Source organism: Cherax quadricarinatus, chromosome 42 (genome assembly GCF_038502225.1).
Source record: "Cherax quadricarinatus isolate ZL_2023a chromosome 42, ASM3850222v1, whole genome shotgun sequence".
NCBI classification, from domain to species: Eukaryota; Metazoa; Arthropoda; class Malacostraca; order Decapoda; family Parastacidae; genus Cherax; species Cherax quadricarinatus.
In genome coordinates this window covers 2,762,258-2,788,024 of record NC_091333.1, presented here as the reverse complement: position 1 = coordinate 2,788,024, position 25,767 = coordinate 2,762,258, and the positions used below count along the sequence as shown (strand labels likewise).

Genomic DNA, 25,767 nt, shown 5'->3' with positions numbered 1-25,767 from the left:
ATGTATATATATATATATATATATATATATATATATATATATATATATATATATATATATATATATGTATATATATATATATATATATATATATATATATATATATATATATATATATATATATATATATATATATATTGCCACTATTTTTTTTTTACAATTTCATCATATAGTTTAATACTGTACAGTAAGAAATAGAATTTAAAAAAAACACAGAGCAGGGCAATATTCTGTCCAAACAACCAACTTTTCAGATACCTCCATGCAAACCCTATAGGATATGGTAAAATACCTTATTGTTAATGAGAAGATAAGCTATCTTGACATTTTAGTTTAGTTTAGGAAATAAGTCACTCTGTCTGACTTTTTTGGGTTATCCCAGGTTCTCTACACATATGCTGCTATGTATGATAATTCTATGTAAGTGTATTTGTGTATACCTGAATAAACTTACTTACTTACTTAGAACTATTGTACAACTTAAACTATGATCAATTTCTTTAGTAGTAAGTAAGCCATTAAATTAAGTCTGCCCATAAACTATGATCAATTTCTTTAGTAGTAAGTAAGCCATTAAATTAAGTCTGCCCATAATGCCTAGGCATGATAAGGTTCTCTTTGCACTGTAACTTATTATTGTAAATACATAATCTCAGTGTACTACTTGCAAAGAAATAAAATTGGATTTGATTTGAAGTACCCCATACCCATCCTGTGGGCGGTAATCAAAAGATTACAGAGGTACATAATGGGTCCAGGGACTGGACCCACATTGTAATCTTTAAAGAGAATAAACTTTTGATTTGATTTGATTTGATACCTGAATAAATTTACTTGCAGCTCAGGCGACACAACTATGGCTTAAAAAAAACACCAGCTTTGGTAGCCCTGTTAACAACCCTCAACACCACCACCACCATCACTGGTCGCTGCGTGTCTTCACTCTTATTAACTATCTAGACAGACTTGTGGGAGCTGAGCTTATATTTCATATACTGAAGTAACCTATAACAATCATGCCTTCAGGTTAGCTACATTTGATTACTGTCTGATGAGTAACCATGTTCAGTATTGGCATTATTATGGGACGAAGTTCAGGGATGTAACCTTAGGGAGGTTCCTTGATGTTGGTGAGGGGCTCTTGATCTAGGGAATTGAATCTGTGCTCTAGTTCCCTGAATTAAGCCTGAATACCCCCCCCTCCACATGCGCTGTATAATCCTATGGATTTAGCGCTCCCTCATGATTATAATAATAATTAAGTGTGACCATTTCCAAGGTAGCCATGGAAGTACTGTAGTAACTGGTGCTTTGTTTTAAGCAATAAGAACAGCCTCATAAGAGTGTAAGAGGGATTTAAAAGAAGGAAGAACATTAAAAAAGTTGTCATCTGGTGGGAATGTCAGCAACAACATGGCTATGTAGGCACGTTTTTGTAGCCGAGCCTGGCCCATGGCCGGGCTCTGACAATAGTCAGACTCGAAACTCATCAAAGGTATATAAAGGTGGTTTAGGGACAAATGTCTTATGTCTTAGACTAAGTAGGTTAGGCACTTTACTTTCTCTGAAGCAATATAATAGTACAGGTTACCATTTCCAAAGCGACCACAATAATATAATCCAGCTATTTTTTTTTTATATTTTACGTGGTACTGTAACATGGGAGTAGCATCGGCTGATGTTGTATTAAAGTGTGGCAAAAAATCATTCTGGAAAGTGATCTATCTAATGTTCTGAAGTTGTCAATCAGTCATGAGAAGTCTCCAGTATATTTCTAATCTTACCTGAACGCAAATTAAGTTTTATTTTAAGAAGTTACAGAATGTTCTGTCTGTTTAATTTGCTGACACCTGATTTGAAAAGATGTTGGCTTCAACAAGCCACTAACCTAACCTAACTTAATTTCACCCTTTACTGTGTATTAAGCTTAAAGACATAGCTTAACCACTTAATGCACCTGGTGCCGATGTTGACTTAGTGTTGTGCTCAGCCATGTGCAAGAAGACTCATAATGCCTAGGCATAATGGAGGCTCTCTTTGCATTGCAACCCACTTCTGTAAATACAAAATCTCAATGTACTGTTTGCAAAGACATAAAATAAATAAATAAATAAATGATAAAAATGGTCACAGCTTTGTTTTGCAATTTTTAAATTGAAATTTCTCATGAATATTTCTTGTTAAATTTCATTTTAATTTCTAGTAAAATGATATACCTTTATTCTAAACTAATAACCCTAGCTTTATCTTATCCTGTGTTAGTAATGTTAAGGATGCCTTCTTTATTATGGCTCTTAGCCTCACTTCAAGTGACCACTAAAAATGAACACAACACCTAAAAAGCAAAAATGTGCCCTTGGTTAATGATCTCTTTGCATGTAAAACACAACTTAAGCAAAATAAGTTTCAGAGTTAACTCTTTAGTAATCGTAGAAAGAAGGTTAGGTATGGTTCGTCAGGAAACAGGACAAGTGTCTCCTGACGCGGGTCTTAGTCAGATGATGACATTAGAGCTTTTGGTCATCTGACCGAGGCTCTTCACTGGCTTACCGGTCCACCCCTTAAAAAATTATGGTCATGGTTCTAACCATTCAGTTATGCAGAAAGAAGAAAACAGCAAGTCTAATAAATATCACTGTTTTCAGATTTTGTAGTTTGTATAAAACTTTAAATGTAGGTCTGTAATTAAGTTGATCTTAAAAACTGTATTTTATTATTAAAATAGTTTTTTTTTTCTCTCTTTTTTAGGCTGTATATAATTATGCCTAATAAATTTAATATTTTCAGGTGGTGAGGAAGTGTTTTCCAACCCATTGGCACCACCAGGGGAAACTGTTATTGATGAAAGGTTAGTGTAAGATAGTGCATATACGTATTTGGATTTCAAGTACAGTATATGATGACTCACTGTATACTGTTATGGGAATTCTTCCTTTTTATGTATTTATTTAAAGCTTGCCATTGATAGAAGTTTGTGGGCTTCCTTATTTGTGGGTTTCTTATTCAATGTTTGTCTGGTAGTATCCACTTTTTCAGGCTTGGTGCATAATCTTTAAATAAAAAACTAGCCTTAAATTTCATTCAAATTGTGCTCATAGGTTCAGTAGTGATTTATTACAGATACAGTAGTTAATCCCTGAACTAGTGTTTGGTGAGCAGGGAAAGACTAGGAAGTCAGTGGTGCAACCAGGATTTTTATATTGGTGATAGGTTAAAAATCACAAGATGCTGACAAAGTCAAAGAAATCATTTTTAATAACATGATTTTTAGTGTGTATGTAAAATTTCTTAAACTATTTTGCATTTGTTGTCATGCAAAATTATTGTACACCAAGAAAGACTGGGATTGGTGTTGGTGTTCATTAGGTATAACTGTTAAGCAGTACTGTACTTCAATATGCATAAAAGTAAAGTTTAGTGCTATTGTCACTGTGGAAGGTAAAAACCTGACCAAACAGCTGCAGTAGTGAATATTAGCCACTAATTGAAAAGAAAAAAATATTTGCATCTGGGGGTAAGGCTTTAGTCCCACTTTAATAATTTCTTAAATATTTTTAGGCCACAACGCCTCACCAATGCAGACTTTCGAAAATTGTTAATGACTCCTCGTGCTCCGCCTGGGAGTCAGAAAGAAACAGTTTCTTCTGCCGGAACCAAAACTTCCAGTACTGAGCCACCTACTCAACGCCGTGAAAATAAAGATGATGTTCGAGCTGCTGAGAGAAAGAAAAAAAAGAGGTAATGGAAAGTGAGTGTGAGTGTGAGTGAGTATGAGTGTGTGTGTGAGTGTGAGTATGAGTGAGTGTGAGTGTGAGTATGAGTGAGTGAGTGTGAGTGTGAGTGTGTGTGTGTGAGTGTGTGTGTGAGTGTGTGTGTGAGTGTGTGTGAGTGTGTGTGTGTGTGTGTGTGTGTGTGTGTGTGTGTGTGTGTGTGTGTGTGTGTGTGTGTGTGTGTGTGTGTGTGTGTGTGTGTTTGTGTGAGAATATGTGTACTCACCTAATTGTGGTTGCAGGAGTCCAGTCATAGCTCCTGGCCCCTCCTCTTCACTGGCTGCTACTAGGTCACTCTCTCCCTGCTCCATGAGCTTTATCATACCTCATCTTAACATGTATGGATCCTGCCACCACTACATCACTTTCCAGGCTATTCCACTTCTTGACAACTCTTTGACTGAAGAAGTACTTCCTAATATCCCTGTGACTCATCTGAGTCTTTAACCTCCAATTGTGACCCCTTCTTACTGTGTCCCATCTCTGCAACATCCTGTCTCTGTCCACCTTGTTGATTCCTCTCAGTATTATACAAAATCTCAATGTACTATTTGCAAAGACATAAATGAATAAATAAATAAAGCCCCCCCATCTCTCCTGTCCTCCAGTGTCATTACATTGATTTAACTTAACCTCTCCTCATAGGATTTACCCCTTAGCTCTGGGACTAGTTTTGTTGCAAACCTTTGCACTTTCTCTAGTTTCCTGATGTGCTTGCCTAGGTGTGGGTTCCAAATTGGTGCTGCATACTCTAGTATAGGCCTAATGTACACAGTGTACAGGGTCCTGAACGATTCCTCATTGAGATGTCACATACCATGATTCACTGTTTTTCCTACAGGTATTCCCTGATCCATTGCAGAGAGGGAGTGAGAAAGTGTGAGTGTGAGAGTGAGTGTGAGAGAGTGAAGGAGAGTGTGAGAGAGTGTGTGAGTGAGAGAGAGAGAGAGAGAGAGAGAGAGAGAGAGAGTGTGAGAGAGAGTGTGAGAGTGAGTGTGAGAGTGTGTGAGAGTGTGTGAGAGTGTGTGAGAATGTGTGAGAGTGTGTGAGAGTGAGTGAGTGAGTGAGTGAGTGAGTGAGTGAGTGTGTGTGTGTGTGTGTGTGTGTGTGTGTGTGTGTGTGTGTGTGTGTGTGTGTGTGTGTGTGTGTGTGTGTGTGTGTGTGTGTGTGTGCACGTGCACGCGTGCATGCACACATTCATGCATGCACCATGTACAGGTGTGAATGCATGCATGATGCATGTGTGTGTGTGTCTATATATGTACACTGTAAGTTGGTAAAAATTACAGCATCAGTTTACTCCTAATTCTGTTTTAAAGCCTAACTCATTCATCCCATTTCAAAACATAGAATTCAACATATTGCATTTTTTCTGTCAATTTTTTTCCAATCATTTTTAAATTTTTACTTCCAAAAAAAAAAATATAATCTTGTCATCTGGAATAGTTTTCATATGGCATTGCTGAGCAAGTAATATCTCTTGCTGCTTTGAAAAAGTCTAAATATTTCTTTCAGCCAGGTGTTTGCACTAAGAACTCAGCATCTCTTTTGGTGTGTTTGGGATACTTCCTCTTTTATTTAAATTTGACTTGGTACAGTATAGTTAATGACTTGGAAACATGGCATTCTTTAAATCTCACAACTTCCTTCTTGGAAAAAAATTATGGTAATGTTGTGTGGAATATGAATAATTGACTTGCTTGCTTTGTGACAATGTCTGTAATGTGACAGTTAATTAGTCATGATAGTAAAGAGCTGTTAATGACAGTTGCAAATTAATAATGACAGCACTGAATAACCACATGGTTCAGTTGCTTTGTTAATCACTTAATTGTTAACAATCATGCTGTAGTGCACACACACTGTCGGTACAGAAGAGAATCTTTTATTCAAAATTCCAAAATCCTAAAACCTCCAAAATTATTCAGACTTACTAATATAGATGAATGCTTTAAAATATATTCCATGTACGTACTGTCGGTACAGTAGAGAATCCTTTATTTGAAATCCCAAAATCCTAAAACCTCCAAAATCTGAATGTTTTTCAAGTGTTGACATGATGTGCCACAAATGGATCATTTGGTGCAAGATGTGGTGGAGGCTCGCTCCTCTGTCTGTTGAGCTGAGACAGATGAGCTTCATATTTGTATACTAGCACCAGTTGATTGTCAACAACAATTACTCACTGATTACCACGTGTTTTTGCTGTGGTGTGAAGATTTGTCAAAAGTGTCAAAAAGACCTACGGATAAAATTGATGTCATCAATGATGTACCCCCTCTCTCAAGTTTCTCAGACCTGTCATAGTTGTAGTGTCTGGGCCTGCATTTATCTTATTTTGTAAGCAGTGATCATTTTTTTTTTGGTATTGAACCTCTACAGTACAGTATCATGTTTAGCTTGGGTCTCATTCCCAATCTCTCCCATTTTATAGATGCAAATACTTTTACCAATATTCCAAAATCTGAAAAATCTGAAATCCAAAACACACCTGGTCCCAAGCATTTCAGATAAAGGATTTTTGACTGTATACTTACATTTGTTGGAAATGTAAGTACGTATACAGAGAAGGGATTCAGGGAAACCGGCAGGTCGGACTTGAGTCCTGGAGATGGGAAGTACAGTGCCTGCACTCTGAAGGAGGGGTGTTAATGTTGCAGTTTAAAAACTGTAGTGTAAAGCACCCTGCTGGCAAGACAGTGATGGAGTAAATGATGGTGAAAGTTTTTCTTTTTTGGGCCACCCTGCCTTTGTGGGAATTGGCCAGTGTGCTAATAAAAAAAAAGTATCTGTTTACATAGACATAAATTTTTCTCTGCAGAAAAATTACAAGAAGGTAATGTTTAATATATATGTTTTCTTATAGTTACTATGCCAAGATCAAGAAGGAAGAGGAAGAAAAAATGGCTGAGTTGGCAGAGAAATACCGTGACAGAGCTAAAGAAAGACGTGAAGGGAAAAATCCCGACTATCAAGCAGAAGATCCTTCTCAAGCTGGTATGGGAGGTTACCGTGCTGTTGCTCCAGATCTGAAATCGTAAGTATATTTTCAGTAGTAGGTAGTAGGTTGGTAGACAGCAATCGCCCAGGGAGGTACTACCGTCCTGTCAAGTGAGTGTAAAACGAAAGCCTGTAATTGTTTTACATGATGGTAGGATTGCTGGTGTCCTTTTTTCTGTCTCATAAACATGCAAGATTTCAGGTACGTCTTGCTATTTCTACTTACACTTAGGTCACACTACACATGCATGTACAAGCATATATTTTTTTTTTTTTTTCAACAAGTCGGCCGTCTCCCACCGAGGCAGGGTGACCCAAAAAAGAAAGAAAATCCCCAAAAAGAAAATACTTTCATCATCATTCAACACTTTCACCACACTCACGCATTATCACTGTTTTTGCAGAGGTGCTCAGAATACAACAGTTTAGAAGCATATACGTATAAAGATACACAACATATCCCTCCAAACTGCCAATATCCCAAACCCCTCCTTTAAAGTGCAGGCATTGTACTTCCCATTTCCAGAACTCAAGTCCGACTATGTGAAAATAACCGGTTTCCCTGAATCCCTTCACTAAATATTACCCTGCTCACACTCCAACAGATCGTCAAGTCCCAAGTATCATTCGTCTCCATTCACTCCTATCTAACACGCTCACGCACGCTTGCTGGAAGTCCAAGCCCCTCACCCAAGCATATATATATGTATATATACACATCCCTCTGGGTTTTCTTCTATTTTCTTTCTAGTTCTTGTTCTTGTTTATTTCCTCTTACCTCCATGGGGAAGTGGAACAGAATTCTTCCTCCGTAAGCCATGCGTGTTGTAAGAGGCGACTAAAATGCCGGGAGCAAGGGGCTAGTAACCCCTTCTCCCGTATAAATTACTAAATTTAAAAAGAGAAACTTTTGTTTTTCTTTTTGGGCCACCTTGCCTCAGTGGGATACGGCCGGATTGTTGAAAAAAAAAAAAATTCAGTTTGATTAATATTTATCATATATTTATATATTTATCATATGTAGGTAGTAGGTTGGTAGACAGCAACTGCCCAGGGAGGTACTACCGTCCTGCCAAGTGAGTGTAAAACGAAAGCCTGTAATCGTTTTACATGATGGTAGGATTGCTGGTGTCTTTTGTCTGTCTCATAAATATGCAAGATTACAGGTAAGTCTTGCTACTTCTACTTACACTTAGGTCACACTACACATACATGTACAAGCATATATATACACACCCCTCTGGGTTTTCTTCTATTTTCTTTCTAATTCTTGTTCTTGTTTATTTCCTCTTATCTCCATGGGGAAGTGGAACAGAATTCTTCCTCTGTAAGCCATGCGTGTCGTAAGAGGCGACTAAAATGCCGGGAGCAAGGGGCTAGTAACCCCTTCTCCTGTATATATTACTAAATTTAAAAGGAGAAACTTCAGTTTTTTCTTTTGGGCCACCCCACCTCAGTGGGATACGGCTGGTACGTTGAAAGAAGAAAAAAAAGAAATTTAATGTTAGCCATAGGTAGTAGGTTGGTAGACAGCAACCGCCCAGGGAGGTACTACCGTCCTGCCAAGTGAGTGTAAAATGAAAGCCTGTAATTGTTTTACATGATGGTAGGATTGCTGGTGTCCTTTTTTCTGTCTCATGAACATGCAAGATTTCAGGTATGTCTTGCTACTTCTGCTTACACTTAGGTCACACTACACATACATGTACAAGCACATATATACACACCCCTCTGGGTTTTCTTCTATTTTCTTTCTAGTTCTTATTCTTGTTTATTTCCTCTTATCTCCATGGGGAAGTGGAACAGAATTCTTCGTAAGCCATGCGTGTTGTAAGAGGCGACTAATATGCCGGGAGCAAGGGGCTTGTAACCTCTTCTCCTGTATATATTATTAAATGTAAAAGGAGAAACTTTCGTTTTTCCTTTTGGGCCACCCCGCCTCGGTGGGATACGGCCGGTGTGTTGAAAGAAAGATTTAATGTTAGTAACTTTATATATGCATCTCTATCATTAAGACAGCAGTTGCCATAAGATTATCAACAAAGGTACCTTAAACACTAAAATATGTATTAGAGTAAGCCTTTAGTATATATATTATACAACAGTGTAGACCTTTATACTCATACTTTGATTCCTCCCAGAATCCCAGTCATTAGCTGTATGCATTGAATATTCCTTGGCATATTACATAACCTTTCATACTCCTACATTTATTTCAGACCATTTGCTCTGTATAACATTAACTCTGAAATGTACTCTCTTTTCCTTCTTAAAATATCTTCAAATGCATTAACCAATCCAAAATCCACACATGCTCATCACACTCCATAGTCCTTCTTTGTTCACCTTAACATGTGCACATGAATGGAGTAATTTTATATATGTACCAATGTAGAAGGACTAATTTTATATAACATACTATGCTGACATAGATGGGCCAGTAGGCCTGCTGCAGCGTTCCTTCTTTCTTATGTTCTCATGTTCTTATTTTTCCCCAAGTACCTCATTATAAATATCTGATACACATAACCTCAAATATGGTTTAGGACACTGTTTCTCATTTCAGTGGTTTGGACGCTGCTGAACGTCGTAAGCAAATGATCCAAGAGTCCAAGTTCTTGGGTGGTGACATGGAGCATACTCATTTAGTAAAAGGCTTAGATTATGCATTGTTGCAGAAGGTACGATCAGAAATCCAAATTAAGGAATCTGAAGTTTTAGTGGAAATTGAGCGACCCATTTCCTCTGATGCACCAAAGGAGAAGAAGCCACCACCTCCAGTTGTTCCTCAGCAGGAGGAGGATGAGCTGGTATTCAAGCAAGTATCGAAAATATTACACTTTATTTTGTATATTGTATCTTACCAGTACATAAAAAATGTTTACATTAGAAATTTAATCTTGTAAATACAGCCTTCCGCACTTAGCGACATACTCATTTACCGATGACTCGGACTTACGACGGGGGCTGTGACCAGTATGCATATCTAAATAATGTATATTAGAGCTGATTTCCTCAATTCTGTTTAACACAATACACAGTACACTACTGTAGAAACATTAAAAAATATATGAGAAATGTTACAAATTGTGCAAAGGTGATATTAAAACAATATCAAAGCTGGTTGACATAAACCCACTACCATTATAGTATGCTCCTCATTTAGTGATGAATTCATTTACCGACGTGGTTTTAGGAATGGAACTCTGTTGTTAAATGAGGAGAGGCTGTAATGTTTATTTTCTGTTATTTTATTAGTGCAGCATTATAGTGAAAAAACTTAGCGTTAAATCTGTAGAATGTCAGAATATAAAATATATGGTGCAGTCAGTAACTGCATATGAGATGTTGGGTTAATAAGTGAATGGGTATATAAAAAATACACTATTAATGTGCATTTTTGTTTTTTTTAGGACAAATATTGGTCGACGCATTTTCACAAGCATTTTCAACACGAAGCCTGCCGAATTCAATGATTTGTTCCTCACTGGTCGTATGGCATATGCTATTGATCTTGATGATGAAGTTGCAGAAAGTGATATTCCTACAACTGTAATTCGTTCCAAAGCTGACTTACAGGGCATTGAGGTAATAGATATACAGTAACTTGATGTTCATGTCCACTTCTTTGTGACTAACTTTTTTTTTTTTCAGTTACAGCATCCCTTTACAGAGTGGTATGTACAGTACATTCACTAATATTTATGTACAGTCTTCTGTCCATAAAAGAAGTGTTCTTGTTTCTTTTTTCTTTTCTGACCTCCACAGCTATGGTACTCAGTTTCTTTACTAAAATTAAAACTCTTCACTGTTTATTCTTCTGTCTGGGCTATTTTTGTAGTTTCATAAACTCTTCCTGATCTTGTATGAAAAAGCCTTCTTTTCTCCTTATCCCTATTCTGTGGTGATGATACCAGTATGCCTTCTCTATATTTCTAATTCATGTAATTTTAATATCCTTTACCTTCCGGTTATTAAATTTGCGCTAAGTGACACCATCTCATTTTGAAATAGTCTGGTTTATGCTTTACTGCTACTACTACTGCCACTGATACTTCGTGTTTTCTCTTTTTCCTACTCTCACTCTCATTAATATAAGGGTGAAATTGATAGCTCTCTTTCTGACAGACTAAGAACACAAGGAATACTTGCACTGCTGACACTCATAATGTTCTTTTCTGTCATGTTTGTGACCAATAGCTTTCCAGTATTTCGTCCCCTTCCAAAATGACTTATTCCATGTGTTGAATAAGTTATGGCATTGACCTTTTTTCTGTATATGCTCACTTATACAAGAATAATGATACTAATGCAGACATTAAAAAAACTTCCTGAAGAGGCACATTATGGGAAATAATTTTTATAACACACCAACTGTCTTCCACTAACTGTTTTTATTCTCCCCATCAGTTTTACATTGTCACCAAATAGGGATACATCTGAATCACTTCCATCTGGAATGTCATTCATGTAAACCAGAAATAGTACTGGTCTCAGTGCTTATCCCTGCAGAACCCTGCTTGTTACTCTTCCCAATTCTGATATCTTTTCCCTGACAGTCACTTTTGTCTCCTTTCCCAAGTACTCTTTGATTTACCTCAGCACGTTCCTTATTATTCCGGCCTGTACTTCGAGCTTTTTTTCCCCAGTCTTTTGTGGGGTACATTATTAAATGCCTTGCAATCCAAGCAAACACAATCCACCAATCCCCCTCTCTCCTGTCTCACTTCTGTTACTTTATCATAGAGCCCCAACAAGTTGGTAAGAGAAGATTTGCTATTTCTGAACCCTTATAATGAAATTTAGTTTTGTCATATGTGCAGCAATGTCTGACAAATAAAAAATTTCAAGAAATGATTATTAGCAGTGAATGATCCCCTTAAGGCTATACAAGCCTTTATCATGACCAAAAATAGGAAAAGGTAACTGAACCCTTTCAGCATTAACACTGTTTTTATTTTATAACTCATGACACAATAATTACAAATACAGTGGACCCCCGGTTTACGATATTATTTCATTCCAGAAATATGTTCAGGTGCCAGTAATGACCGAATTTGTTCCCATAAGGAATATTGTGAATTAGATTAGTCTATTTCAGACCCCCAAACATGTGTATGTGTATGTGTACCCCAAACATACACATACAAATGCACTTACATAAATACACTTACATAATTGGTCACATTGGGACTTGATCGTAAACCGGGGGTCCACTGTAGTGATAAAGCTTGCATTCAGTTACAATAGTAACACTGCTTTCATCTAATTGCAAATGGTGATACAGCTTGCATTCAGTTAGAAATGGTAATACAGCACAGTTTGCATTCAGTTAGAAATGGTGATACAGCTTGCATTCATTTGTCTTCAAAGTCCTAATGATAAAGTAACATTGCAGAATTAAAATGTAACATATTCTTTCAAATTGCTTATTTTGTTTTATTGAAGGTCAGTTGTCATTACCTTGTTTTTCAAGGGTGAGTTGTCATTGACAGTATGTTATTAGCAGCATTTATTATGTTCAGACGTACACTTGTATATTACTTTTCAAGATTTAGATTTTGCCACCAAAATGGCTAATTTATTATGCACTCCATATCCATCCTGTGGACGGTAGCACAAGAGCATATGGATATACAAAAGGCCTAGGAACTAGGCCCCAAAAGGGTTAAAAGGAGTACATCTAGATTTATATCTATAGTTCACTTATCTGTTACAAGCAAATTTAGGAAATTTGCTTAATATATCTGGTATCCTGTTTTCATTAAAAAGAAAGTTATTCAGTTAAATATAATTTTCACATCAGAAGTTTAATTTTTTTTTCAGCAAACCAGCCGTATCCCACAAAGGCAGGGTGACTTGAAAAGAAAAATGAAAGTTTTTCATTTAAATTTTAGTAATTTATACTGGAGAAGGGATTACTAGCCCTTTGTTCCCAGCATTTTAGTCGCCTCTTATGACACAAATGGCTTACAGAAGACGAAATCTGTTTCACTTCCCCATGGAGATAAGAGGAAATATAGAACAACAAGAAATATTAAGAAAATGGAAGAAAACCCACATGGGTATGTATATATGTATGTGTGTAGAAGTTTAATGTTTTTTTTTTTTCTTCTTCCAAAAAGTCGGCCGTCTCCCACCGAGGCAGGGTGACCCAAAAAAGAAAGAAAATACCCAAAAAGAAAATACTTTCATCATCATTCAACACTTTCACCACACTCACACATTATCACTGTTTTTGCAGAGGTGCTCAGAATACAACAGTTTAGAAGCATATACGTATAAAGATACACAACATATCCTTCCAAACTGCCAATATCCCAAACCCCTCCTTTAAAGTGCAGGCATTGTACTTCCCATTTCCAGGACTCAAGTCCGACTATATGAAAATAACCGGTTTCCCTGAATCCCTTCACTAAATATTACCCTGCTCACACTCCAACAGATCATCAGGTCCCAAGTATCATTCGTCTCCATTCACTCCTATCTAACACGCTCACGCACGCTTGCTGGAAGTCTATTGGAAGTTTAATGTATATTCCCCAAATCTTTTACATGCTTTCATTTTCTTAACAGAATATGCAAGCAACATTTACAACAAATGACATCGTAATTCAGAAGCTTACTCAGATTTTGTCATACCTCCGCACTGGAAGAGCCAACAAGAAACAAAAAAAGAAGGACAAAGGAAAAAGTGAAGCTGTGAGTATTTATGTTTTGTCAGTTTGTCTGTATACAAGGAGACAATACAGTGAAAAAAAAATATACTGAAAATCTGGTGGGGATTCTATCAAAGCATCAGAGACTACATTAGTTAGAATATAGCAAATTATTGGATTGTTTTGAAAGTTTCTAAACATTGGAATGTTTTCTTAAAGTCAATACAAATTTCTAGTCATTTCTTGTATGTATATCCTTTTTTTTCTAAGTTATCACCCATGCTCTTATTTTTCTTCTGATGTAGCTATAAAGCAACTTTGGATCTGTTTTTGCCTATTTCATATTCTTATATATTAAATCCTTGATTTAATGGACCATTGGACAAAATCCATTTGAACAGTCTATTCAGAAACAACACTCAAAATCCGTTGCTTATAGAATTGTCCAGTGTCATCTCTGTTCACCAGAATTGTAATTACTGGCCACCCATTCTCCCCTACTATTCCATTAAATTGAGGGTTTACTGAAGTACAATCCTTTTACTTTAGTAGATGTCTATAGTATTTAATTACTAATCTAATGGAAACAGAGCTAATATACCATCTGCTGTATCTCTGGCACTGCATTTTAAGACATTCATTAAAATTATTTCTTGAGTAAAATAATAATGAGAAAACATTATTACACCTTCTGTAACGTACTTTATATATGCTTTTAACAGACATATATAAACAATAAATAAAAAGCAAATATTATATATTTTCCTTAGTATTAAAAAAAGTTTGGTTATTGTTTAAAATTGCCCTTGTACTTTTAGGCAGGAAAGGCTGGCGGTGACGAGAGTATTTATGGAGATATTGGAGACTATGTTCCATCTGTTGGGAAAGCCAGTGACCGAGATAAAGATCGTGGAGATCGTGACCGTGAAAGGGGAAGGGACAGAGATCGTGAACGTGACCGAAGAGACAGGGAAAAAGAAAGAGGAGATCGTGATAGAGATAGAGAAAAGGATCGACGTGACCGTGACAGAGACAGAGACAGAGATCGTGATAGGTAAGGATATTTGCTTTTTTTTTTTTTTTTTGTAACTGCTTATTACTCATCAGACCTACCTTTTTTTTTTTTTTTTTCATTTAAGGAAATATAAATATGGTGGGAGATGGCTGGTGTGTTAAAAAGGTGTGAAAGTCATCTCAGCAGAAGAGAGAAAATCTATAAACAAATATAAGCAAAATCTTCAATGGGTAAATGCAATAATGTTCATTAATGACAAAGTTTAACCACTTAGGTATGGGGGAAATGAAAACCTCAAAAGAAGCACAGTATACAAAATGCAGGCAGACCATATCACAGAGCATGAAGAACAGATGAACAACTCGGAAATAGTAATATCGGAAGAACTGTCATTTGGAAAACGCAGTAAAGCAAATGCAGCAAAGGCCAGGAAGATGATGGTTCAATATGAGAACTTTCAAAACATAAAAATCACTAGAATTTATTGTGCTTTTCAAATCACTTGCACTCCCACAACTTGAATATTGTTCTGTGATCACAGCACCTTTCAAGGCATGAGAGAGAGAGAGAGGAGCTAGAAAATGTTCAGAATTTTTTTTTTTTTTACCATGTCGGCTATTTCCCTCCAAGGCAGGGTGACCCACAGAGAAAAAAAAACTTTCATCATCATTCAACGCTTTCACCATCACTCATACATAATCACTGTCTTTGCAGAGGCGCTCAGATACGACAGTTTAGATGTCCCTCCAAACTGCCAATATCCCAAACCTCTCCTTTAAAGTGCAGTCATTGTACTTTCCAGTTCCAAGACTCAAGTCTGACTAACCGGTTTCCTTGAATCCCTTCACAAAATATTACCCTGCTCACACTCCAACAGCTCGTCAGGTCCCAAAAAACATTCATCTCCATTTACTCTATTACAACCCAGGAGTCCCAAAGGCCTGTTATCCTGGGTGTAAAGGGAGCAAAATAAACACAGCAGAAAAACTTTTGACTCGTATTATTCTTCACCAATTTAGAACAGAAGTTTTTTTTTTTTTTTTCAACAAGTCGGCCGTCTCCCACCGAGGCAGGGTGGCCTAAAAAAGAAAGAAAATCCCCAAAAAGAAAATACTTTCATCATCATTCAACACTTTCACCACACTCACACATTATCACTGTTTTTGCAGAGGTGCTCAGAATACAACAGTTTAGAAGCATATACGTATAAAGATACACAACATATCCCTCCAAACTGCCAATATCCCAAACCCCTTCTTTAAAGTGCAGGCATTGTACTTCCCATTTCCAGAAGTATATACACTATATACACTAGTGTATACAACAATAGGTATTAGTGCACTCCACGGTAAGCAAGGCAGAATAGAAGCCATTAGAGAGCAGACCGTGCTTCAACCAGCTCTAGAATGGGAATGACAAAGGCAGACAGGTGAGTGGTACCCACAACACCTCTGCGATTGCCAAAACCATCTTCTCATTGGCTGGAACCTGGGGCACCATCATCAACCCTTAGTACCTGGTTCGCTGGTTGGGGGAGATAGCCTTTCAATGAGAGTATGTACATGCGCCAAATAAAGGTTATGTACTCTTTGCATGCCACACTCTCCTATCTAACACGCTCATGTACACTTCCTGGAAGTCCATGCCTTTCGCTCATAAAACCTCCTTCACCCCCTCCCTCCAACCTTTTCGAGGACGACCCCTACCCTGCCTACCTTCCCTTACAGATTTATATGCTCTCCAAGTCAGTCTGCTTTGTTCCATTCTCTCTAAATGGCCAAACCACCTCAACAACCCCTCTTTAGCCTTTAACTAGTACTTTTAGTAACTCCACACCTCCTCCTAATTTCCACACTACGAATTCTCTGCATAATATTTACACAACACATTGCCCTTAGACATGATATCTCCACTGCCTTCAACCTCCTCCTCACTGCAGCATTTACAACCCATGTTTCTCTCCCATATAAGAGTGTTAGTACCACTGTACTCTCATTCCCTTCTTTGCCTCCAGGATATCGTTTTTTGTCTCCACAGATACCTCGGCACACTGCTCACCTTTTTCCCTTCATCAGTTCTATGGTTAACCTCATCCTTCATAAAACCATCCACTGACACGTCAACTTCCAAATATCTGAACACATTCACTTCTTCCATTCTTCCTCCCTCCAATGTGATATCCAATTTTTCTTTATCTAAATCATTTGATACCCTCATCACCTTACTCTTATCTATATTCACTTTTGATTTTCTATCTTTACACACCCTCATAAAATCAGTAAGACATCTAAACTGTTAGAAATACCTCCAAGCATTTGGATTGTTCTTTCTGGAACAGAGAAGAGACAGATGCCTGATAATATGTACATGGAAGATACCTACTGGAGTGACAGATGTGGGAGAATGTGTAAATGAATTCAGTGAAGAGCAGAGGATCCTGGGTACAATTATAAAAAAGTGTCAACATCTGTGACCCAAGACTCTGCATTATATTACCAGCAGATATCAGAAATATTGTTGGAATTAAGGTAAAAAGTTTTCAAGTAGAAGCTGGACAACTTCTTTCTATAAGTGCCAGATCAGCTTGGTTGTGATAGCTATGTGGGCCTGTGAGTTAATAGCATAAACAGCCTGGCTGACAAGGGAAATCAACCAGTTGACCATACTTAGTAAAATATAAGGTAGAATAATTATCAAAAGAATTTAAGTAAGATTCTAGGCTTGTAAAGGAAAATGAAGGATTTAGTAAAGGTAGTGAATATGTTGACCAAGTGCTTTTATTGAAGCATATAAATAAACAGCAATTTGATATGGGTAAGGAACTGTCTATCACATTTATGTATTTAGAAGGGACATAGGGTAGGATGGATAGGGGAGCAATGTGGCAAATATTGCAAATGTATAGAGGCTTTGGTTAGGGTTTGCAGGAACCAAGGGGATTTTTCTGTGTTGATATCACCATGGTTTTTTTTAATATATTTATAGGTGGAGTTGTAAAAGAGGTTAATGCTAGGGTGTTGGGGAGAGATGTTGGATTAAAAGATCGTGAATCTGATGCGAAGTTGTAATTGTCAAAGTTGCCCTTTGCCATTGATGCAGTTCTTGTCAGAGATTTTGATAGGATGTTGCAAATGTTTCTCCATGGGGAAGTGGAGCAGAATTCTTCCTCCGTAAGCCATGCGTGTCGTAAGAGGCGACTAAAATGCCAGGAGCAAGGGGCTAGTAACCCCTTCTCCTGTATATATTACTAAATTTGAAAGGAGAAACTTTCGTTTTTCTTTTTGGGCCACCCCACCTCTGTGGGATATGGCTGGTACGTTGAAAGAAAGAAAGAAGTTGCAAATGTTAGGGGAGGAATTTAGGGGATGCACAAAAAGAAGGAAATTAAAAGTAAACATAGAAAAGAGCAAAGCAATGAAAAAGTTTAGGCAATCATAAAATGGATATCAGATTGGAGGGAGGGAGTTTGGAAGTAAATGTATTGAGATATTTGGGAGGGAAACATGTTGTCAGGTGGGTCTATCGAAGGTAAGGTGAACCATTGAACAGGTTAATAAAAAGAAGGTAGGTGAAGTGTTGTGGTGTATGTGGAAAGAAAGAGGTTTATTTATGGAGGCAAAGAGGGCAATATAGGCAAGTGTGAAGCATGAATTTTAAACAGTGCAGTGATGAGGAGGCTGGAGGCAGTGATATTATGTTTGAAAGCAATGTGAGATGTGAATATTATTAAAAGAAAACAATTCAGAGTGTAGAAATAAGAAGACAGTGTGGAGTTAGTAAAGGTATATTGTTCAGAGGCCAGAGGAGGGGTTGTAGGGTGGTCTGGGCATTTAGAGAGAATGGAACAGATTAGGATTACCAAGAGTGTATAAATCTGTAGTGGAAGGAAGGAGGAAAAGGGGTTCTCCCAGGTAGGTTTGGAGGGAGGGTATAAAGAAGGTATTAAGTGATAGATTCTTGAGCATCCAGCAGACATGTGAGCATGTTTGATTGCAGCAAGTGGAGACAATTTTTTTTTTTTTTTTAAGTATTTTACATACTGTTGGAATTTGAGGAAGATAATATTTATTAAGAGATTCAGGGAATCTGATTAGCCAGACTTATTCTAAAGGTAGAAAGTACACTGCACTCTGAAGTAGGGGTGAAGAGGTTGCAGTATAGAGGTCATTTGATTTGTAATGTCTGTACTTCTGACAAGACAGCTGCTGAGTGAATGATTGTGAATGTTTCCTTTTTGAGTTGCTCTGTCTTAATGGGAAACAGTTGGTGTTGTTAAAAAAACAGACTACCCAGTTGCAATCTTTTGTTAGAAAAAAAAAGAGGGTAAAATTTCTCAGTGTTGACTGGTACGTATTATAATTTACATAGTTAATCAGATAGGAATATTTAATACATCAGTGGAATATTGAAAAAGTGTTTTATTTGAGTGAAATCTTTAAAGTAACTTCTGTATGTGTTTCAGACACGATCGAGATAGAGAACATGACAGAGAACGAAAACCTCGCTCCTACTTCAGTCGCTCAGCACACGAAGAAGTAAAGAATGAATTACGTGCTGCAGAGGAAAGATTACAATCTCAGTGGCCCACTGGAGCAGATGTAAAAGCAGACAAACAAGTACCTCAGGTGCCCCAGCCATCACAGCAACAGCTGACACAACAGCAACAACCACAGCAACAACAAGCTTCATCACAGCAGCAGCAGCAACAACAGCAACAACCAAAGTCGTATGAACCACTTTTTATATTAGCTTTTAATTTTATTAAAGGTAACATTTATTTAGACAAGCTAATGTTATGTATATTTGGAAATTGCCATTCTGACTACTCAGATACATGAAACTATTAATAATAATGATTCTATTTTCCTACTCACTTGTACATTCCATAGTTGCCCATAGAAATAATGCCTTAGATCTAGTAGGAAGCTTGAATGACTCTACAAGTGTATGTAAATAGACATGTATGCTGGTTTTAAAACATTATTAAGGAGATATTTGCCCACCAGGAAAAATGCAAATACATATACAATGTTTTCTCCAAACTTCAGTTATTATTATAATCAAAAAGAAGCACTAAACCTACTAGGGGTCATACAGCACTGCAGGGCAGGAATTGATGCAGGATCATAGGATAAGTAAGGGTGGAGAGGACAACAAAGGTAAAGTTAGGGAGGGCTGTGAGGAGTGCTGAAGGAAGGATTATCAAAGTTTGTGCTGTCAAAAAGTCAAAGAGGGAGTCTGTGTTAAAGGTGGGGGCCATGAACAAGGAGGGAAGATAAAGTAAGGGCATTAGAGCGGTGACGATGTCAGAGGAAAATTCTGCATGCTCGTTCATAGACAGGACAGTCCAGTAGAATATGGGAAATTGAAACTGGAACCAGACAGTTCTCACTAAGTGGAACAGGGCACCTCTCCATGAGATACCCATGTGTTAGACTTTAATACCTGCCTATTTTATCAGCACCAGTAAGGAGGAAAGCAGAAAGGATAACCAATACAGTAAGGTGATGGCAAGCACTAGACAGATTCATGATTCTGCTTTCCAACCAGTTCTTTAATAACATACTCAGCTGTAATGCTAAAAGCAAAAGCAAAATTACCATATTAATTTTTAGCATTGCTAAGTTTCTGGCATCTACAGGAAATACATAATGCAAAGAAACCAATGCAGCAGTATGCATTATTCAGTGCAGCATCTGGCACAGAGATAATTTGAACAATGCTTGTGTCATCCATCATCATGCCTGTGAACACCTTATGGATTTCCATGATGCCATTAATTGGGGCCTTATTATTTAAGGTCACTAATCCTTTTAGCTTGCTCCTGTACGGTTTAGTGCTTTGTCTCCACACATAATTAGCTCCAGTCATTTATCTTAAAGAAAATCTCTCTCGCGATTTTTTTTTATCTTGTGTATACAGTACAAGAAAAAATTTTGCATTATGCAAAAAATGATTTTGTTTTTTGTATATGGTATGTCTTTGTAACCATAGACTTTGGAGAAACAGATGAAAAGGCTTCGAGGAAAAATATTTTAATTTTTCCCCAAATTCATTTGAATATTTTGCCTCATCTTTTGTAATTGCACAAATATGTATACTATATTATGTAATATGATATGCAAAGTTTAAAGATAGAGTATTTATTACACATTGTTGTTATTGTAAAAAAGAGGACACATACAACGTGTGGGGAACTTTTATTTAGGAGATATTTCGTTCACCAGGAGATTTTTCGATTGAATAGCTCCTAAGTAAAAGTTCCCTGTACATTACATACGTATCTGTATCAAAGTTCTAGGTTCATTAACTTATTTTTTATACAGTACATCGCAAGCAATATATTTGTTTTCAGGGTAAACAGTCTGTTGGTGGGGGATGACTACTACACAGAGTGCTACCCTGGAATGGCAGAGATGCAGGATGCCATTGATGATTCAGATGATGAAGCTGATTACACTAAGATGGATATGGTTAGTCTGATTCTAAATTTATTTTTATAGCTTTATTGATTGATCTTTATATTTAACCCCTTAACTGTGGCATACCCAGAAAAAAAATTCCAATTTTTGTGGTAAGAATTTAAAAAAAAATTCTTACAGAATGAAAGAGCACATTTTTATGAATCAAATAAGACTAAAATGAATGGAATCAATAAAAACTTGGAATTTTATGGCATATTGAAGTTGGCAAAAAAATGATCATTTGTCAGCAACAGTGGCATAAATGTGCCAGCCATATTTATGTTTTCCAGTTTATTGATGCCAAATTACGATTGTTTTTAAATCCATTTAATGTTTAACATTATATATACTCTAATTTCTAGTATTAGATGTGTTTCAATGTGCTTTTGTATAACACTTCAACTATTTCTCCACCTTGGTGAAATAATGTTTTTTTTATTTTATTGCTTACTGCTTTAGTATTATAACACTATGTACAAGGAATACTTATGATATTACAGTTGTTTCAAGGTGTAGTAATACTCTTCAAAACAAAGAAATGAGTTACATTGTTTGACTATATTTGGTTATCCTAGGCTAATTATTAAGGCACCATTCAGAGAAGTAGAAAACTGAAAGAGACAGTTACTATAATATAAAAATTTTTTAAGATTAATAAATATTTTAAGTGGCATAATTGAAAAAAATTGTATATACTTTATTGTATGCAGCTTGAGAGCACACACATGAAGGATAAACATAGAAGATTCTTTAGTGTCATACCTTCAACAGGAATAACAATAAGCCAACTTCATGTAAATTAAGGGAAAAATGAAGCCAAAGACATTCTGGGAAATGATTCTTTATAAATAGAGTGGTGGAAGAATGAAATAAAATAAAAGAGGTGTCTAGCAAGTGCTATAGCCATTGAAAATTTTAAAACAATTATATGAACAAAGAAGTGAAGATAAGACACCTCAGACATATTTCTGCTCCTGTAGCTATACATTGGTAATTAGTACATGTATTATATGCTCCATGGGGAAGTGGAACAGAATTCTTCCTCTGTAAGCCATGCGTGTTGTAAGAGGCAACTAAAATGCCAGGAGCAAGGGGTGTGTATGCGCATGTGAGCATGTGCATGCGCATGTGCGTGCATGCATGAGTGCATGCGTGTGTGCATGCATGAGTGCATGTATGAGTGTGTGTGTGCATGTATGAGTGCGTGCATGCGTGTGCATGTGCGTGCATGTGTGTGCGTGCGTGTGCGTGTGTGTATGTGTGTGCATGTGTGTGTGTGTGTGTGCATGTGTGTGTGCGTGTGTGCATGTGTGTGCGCGTGTGCGTGTGTGTTTGCGTGTGTGTGCACGAGCGTGTGTGTGTGTGTGTGTGTGCGTGCGTGTATCTTTTTTCAACAAACCAACCATATCCCACCAAGTCAGGGTGGCCCAAAAAGAAAAACGAAAGTTTCTCTTTTTAACTTTAGTAATGTATACAGGAGAAGGGGTTACTAGCCCCTTAGTCCAGGCATGTTAGTAGCCTCTTATGACATGCATGGCTTATGGAGGAAGAGTTCTGTTCCACTTCCCCATGGAGATAAGAGGAAGAAAACTCAGAGGGGTGTGTATATATATGCTTGTATATGCATGTATAGTGTGACCTAAGTGTAAGTAGCAGTAGCAAGACGTACCTGAAGCCTTGCATGTTTTGTATGTATTTTTTTTTTCAACATGTTGGTCATCTCCCACCGAGGCATGGTGACCCAAAAAGATACAACAGTTTAAAAGTCAACCTCCAAACTACCAATATCCCAAACCTTTCTTTTAAACTGTAGGCATTGTACGTCCCATTTCCAGGACTCAAGTCCAGCTAACTGGTTTCCCTGAATACCTTCACAAAATATTTACTAATTTTTTTTAGGGTAATAAAAAAGGCCCTGTTGGACGTTGGGACTTTGATACACAAGAAGAATACAGTGATTACATGAACCAACGAGAAGCCATGCCTAAAGCTGCTTTCCAGTATGGTGTGAAAATGGCAGATGGCCGAAAGACTCGCCGTATTGGAGGAAACAAGGAGAAAGATCGGAATGCTGAATTGAATAGAGAGTGGCAACAGATCCAGCAGATCCTTAAGAGACGCAAAGACACTGACGGGGCCTCAGGTGTTCCGTAAGTATTTATCATAATTTAACAGTTGAGCCTCAATGTAGAGTCTTCAGCATCTTTTATTTTTTTTTTATTATTTACCTTTATTTTTGGTAGCCTTTAGTAGGGATAACATTGCTGCATTGGCAGACAGTTAGTGAAGGGACATGTTTGCTATGTCTTAATAAATGCTGTTTTCTTTCTCTTAAAAAATCTCACAAAGTCTCACAATTTCTATTGTAATAAGCTACAAAGATGCCATACTACCTCTTTTATTAATTCACTACACTAGAAAAAGACATAGGCTCATTAACTTTTTTTTAGTATGTATTTGAAAGGCCTGTAGTTTTGTGTGAGTGTATTAGATAGGAGTGAATGAAGACAAGTGGTTTTTAATGGACATGCTGTTTGAGTGTGTGCAAAGTAACATTTATGAAGTGATTCATGGAAACCCATTAGACGAATTTAAGTCCTAGAGGTGGGAGAAGGGCAGCACCTGCACTCTGAGTGATGGGGATATTGCAGTAGGAGAGTAATCTGAACTGTGATGTCATCATGCTCTAGCAAGACAGCAATTGAATGAATGACAGAAATTTCCTTATTTTTTTTTTTAGGTCCTCTAACCTTGGTGGAAGACAGTTGGTGTGTTAAAAAAAATACAGTATTCATCAGTATTTTTTCCAAAATTAAAGGGGAAAGAGGTGTTCTGCCTAAGAACATTTTTTTTTTTTGTCTGTTTTTTGTTTCTCTTCTAAACTCAGTCTACATTACCCATTCAGTTCTCTGTTTTCCCCTTTCTCAACCCCCCCCCCCGCCCCCACATTTCATGATAATTCACAGGTTCTGTACATGTGAATGCTTGGTTTAGCAGCTGTGTGCTAGTTTCTATATTCAGATAAGAATTATACATATTATAAAATATGTCTGAGGTACTTAAATGTCTCTCAAATGACCTACAAAACCTTAGCTGAAACCTCAACCTAATAGCGTGGAGACACACCCTCTGGTTCTCTTAGATAGTTTCTGATCATTAAAAAAAAAAAAATTGACTAGCCTGGCCTAGGGTTGGGCTGTGGAAACAGGAAAACTCTCATGACCCATTAAAGGTGTATCAAAGATATTAATTTCCATAATGGGTTGTGATATTTTGTAATAATCAAAGTTTTGAGGATTTCTCCTTGACCTTTATTTCTTCCAAGTGATATTTTAGTTAAAAATAAAAATGTAAGCACTTCAATTTTGTTTTATACAGGAGGGCCCCGCTTATACAGCAGGGGAGGTTCCAGGCTACTGTTGTAAAGCAAAAATTGCTGTAAAGTGAAACATAACCTTTTTTTCACTTTCAAATGCATATAAAAGCCTGATAACATATTTGCACTATCATATACTAAGTTAGCAGTGGAGCTACACCCAAAAAATCATAAATGATACACACATTACTTACCTTAAAATACTTTCACTTTTAGCATATAGTGAGTGATGAATAAATGAAGAATGGGTATAATTAAAAAGTGTTGCATTAGCAAAGCGCCATAAAGTGAAGAGCTGTAAAGCGGGGCCTGCCTGTATGGTGAAAATTCAGTAATCCAATACAGTACCTAAATATAAACTTCAAGTTCTTTCACATATTTGTGGCACTGGGGTAGTTTTATTACAGATCATATAGGTACCATAATTAAAGATGGGTAATTCTCACCACCACAGGGCAATGTGCTAGTTTTGCATACATTGTTATTATTTTTAATTTGTAATATTTGAAAGTGTATTTCTTGTTTAAATTGATTACAGTCAGTAGTTGTACACTTACAGTTGTACTGAAGATGGGTCTGGGCTATTCAGCAAAATCAACCATCTATGCATGGCCAGGAATAGACATCATACATGTTAGTAGAGGTTCTACTGTATAAGTAATTGATCATTGTCTTTTGAGTACTGGATGAGGTATGAAGATAATTGGTAAATGGAATGACTTCGGATGACATATCAGCACATAAGTAATTTTTATCTATTCACATAACAGTGACCTAGTTGTTGAAACGCCAGATATCGTACACACACACACCATCAAATTCTAAAATCAGAAATTTTAGAAATTGTGGAACTTTATTTTTTTAATGTATTAAAAGTTAATCATTGTTCTTCAACTTCTTTTTTTTTTTTTTTTTTTTCAGGGAAAAGGCTCCAAGGTATGAGTATTAACAAATTGACAGTGAATACAAACTCCCATGAGTTGTAAATATAAGTTAAACTTTGCAGTTTATTGTAAGTTATATACATGGTATTGAGTTGTATTTGGTTAATTTGAAGAACACCAACTTTTAGTGTTAGTACATTAAGCCATCATGATCTCTAGCAGTTTGATATGTAGTGTTGGAATACAAATGTTTATGTAGTGTGTTCACAAATTTTTGTTTGATTTTTTCAGTATAGTATTTAGATAATTTGACATTATGTATCATTCAGTAATTAGCAGATAATGTTATGAGCTAAGTTTGTGATTTTAGGTACAGTACTTATACTACTGTATCATGTATCTACTCTTGTATATTATATAAGTGTAAGACAGAAATTAAAATGTCAGACAAAATGATAAATTTATTAAACTTATATAGCAGTGCAACAGAAAATTATTTAAGGTACTTTAGGTATTTAACAGCTGCTGTCTTCAATATATTTCTATAAATTGTCTCTTAGTTTTCTTTATATATGCTAACCTTCGTTACATATTACTTG

General features: G+C 36.7%; 1 protein-coding gene across 1 annotated transcript; it reads left to right on the top strand.

Annotated features, from left to right (window-relative positions):
- The first annotated feature begins 883 nt into the window (after nucleotides 1-883).
- On the top strand, nucleotides 884-25,720 carry beag (IC cytokine homolog beag). The gene is made up of 12 exons (XM_053786297.2): nucleotides 884-1,026; nucleotides 2,788-2,848; nucleotides 3,559-3,738; nucleotides 6,637-6,807; nucleotides 9,337-9,588; nucleotides 10,184-10,358; nucleotides 13,347-13,472; nucleotides 14,248-14,483; nucleotides 18,907-19,170; nucleotides 20,800-20,917; nucleotides 22,808-23,058; nucleotides 25,206-25,720. The coding sequence occupies exons 1-12, from the start codon at nucleotides 1,017-1,019 to the stop codon at nucleotides 25,231-25,233; spliced, it is 1,872 nt and encodes a 623-aa protein (XP_053642272.1). The 5' UTR covers nucleotides 884-1,016; the 3' UTR covers nucleotides 25,234-25,720.
- Nucleotides 25,721-25,767: the final 47 nt, after the last annotated feature.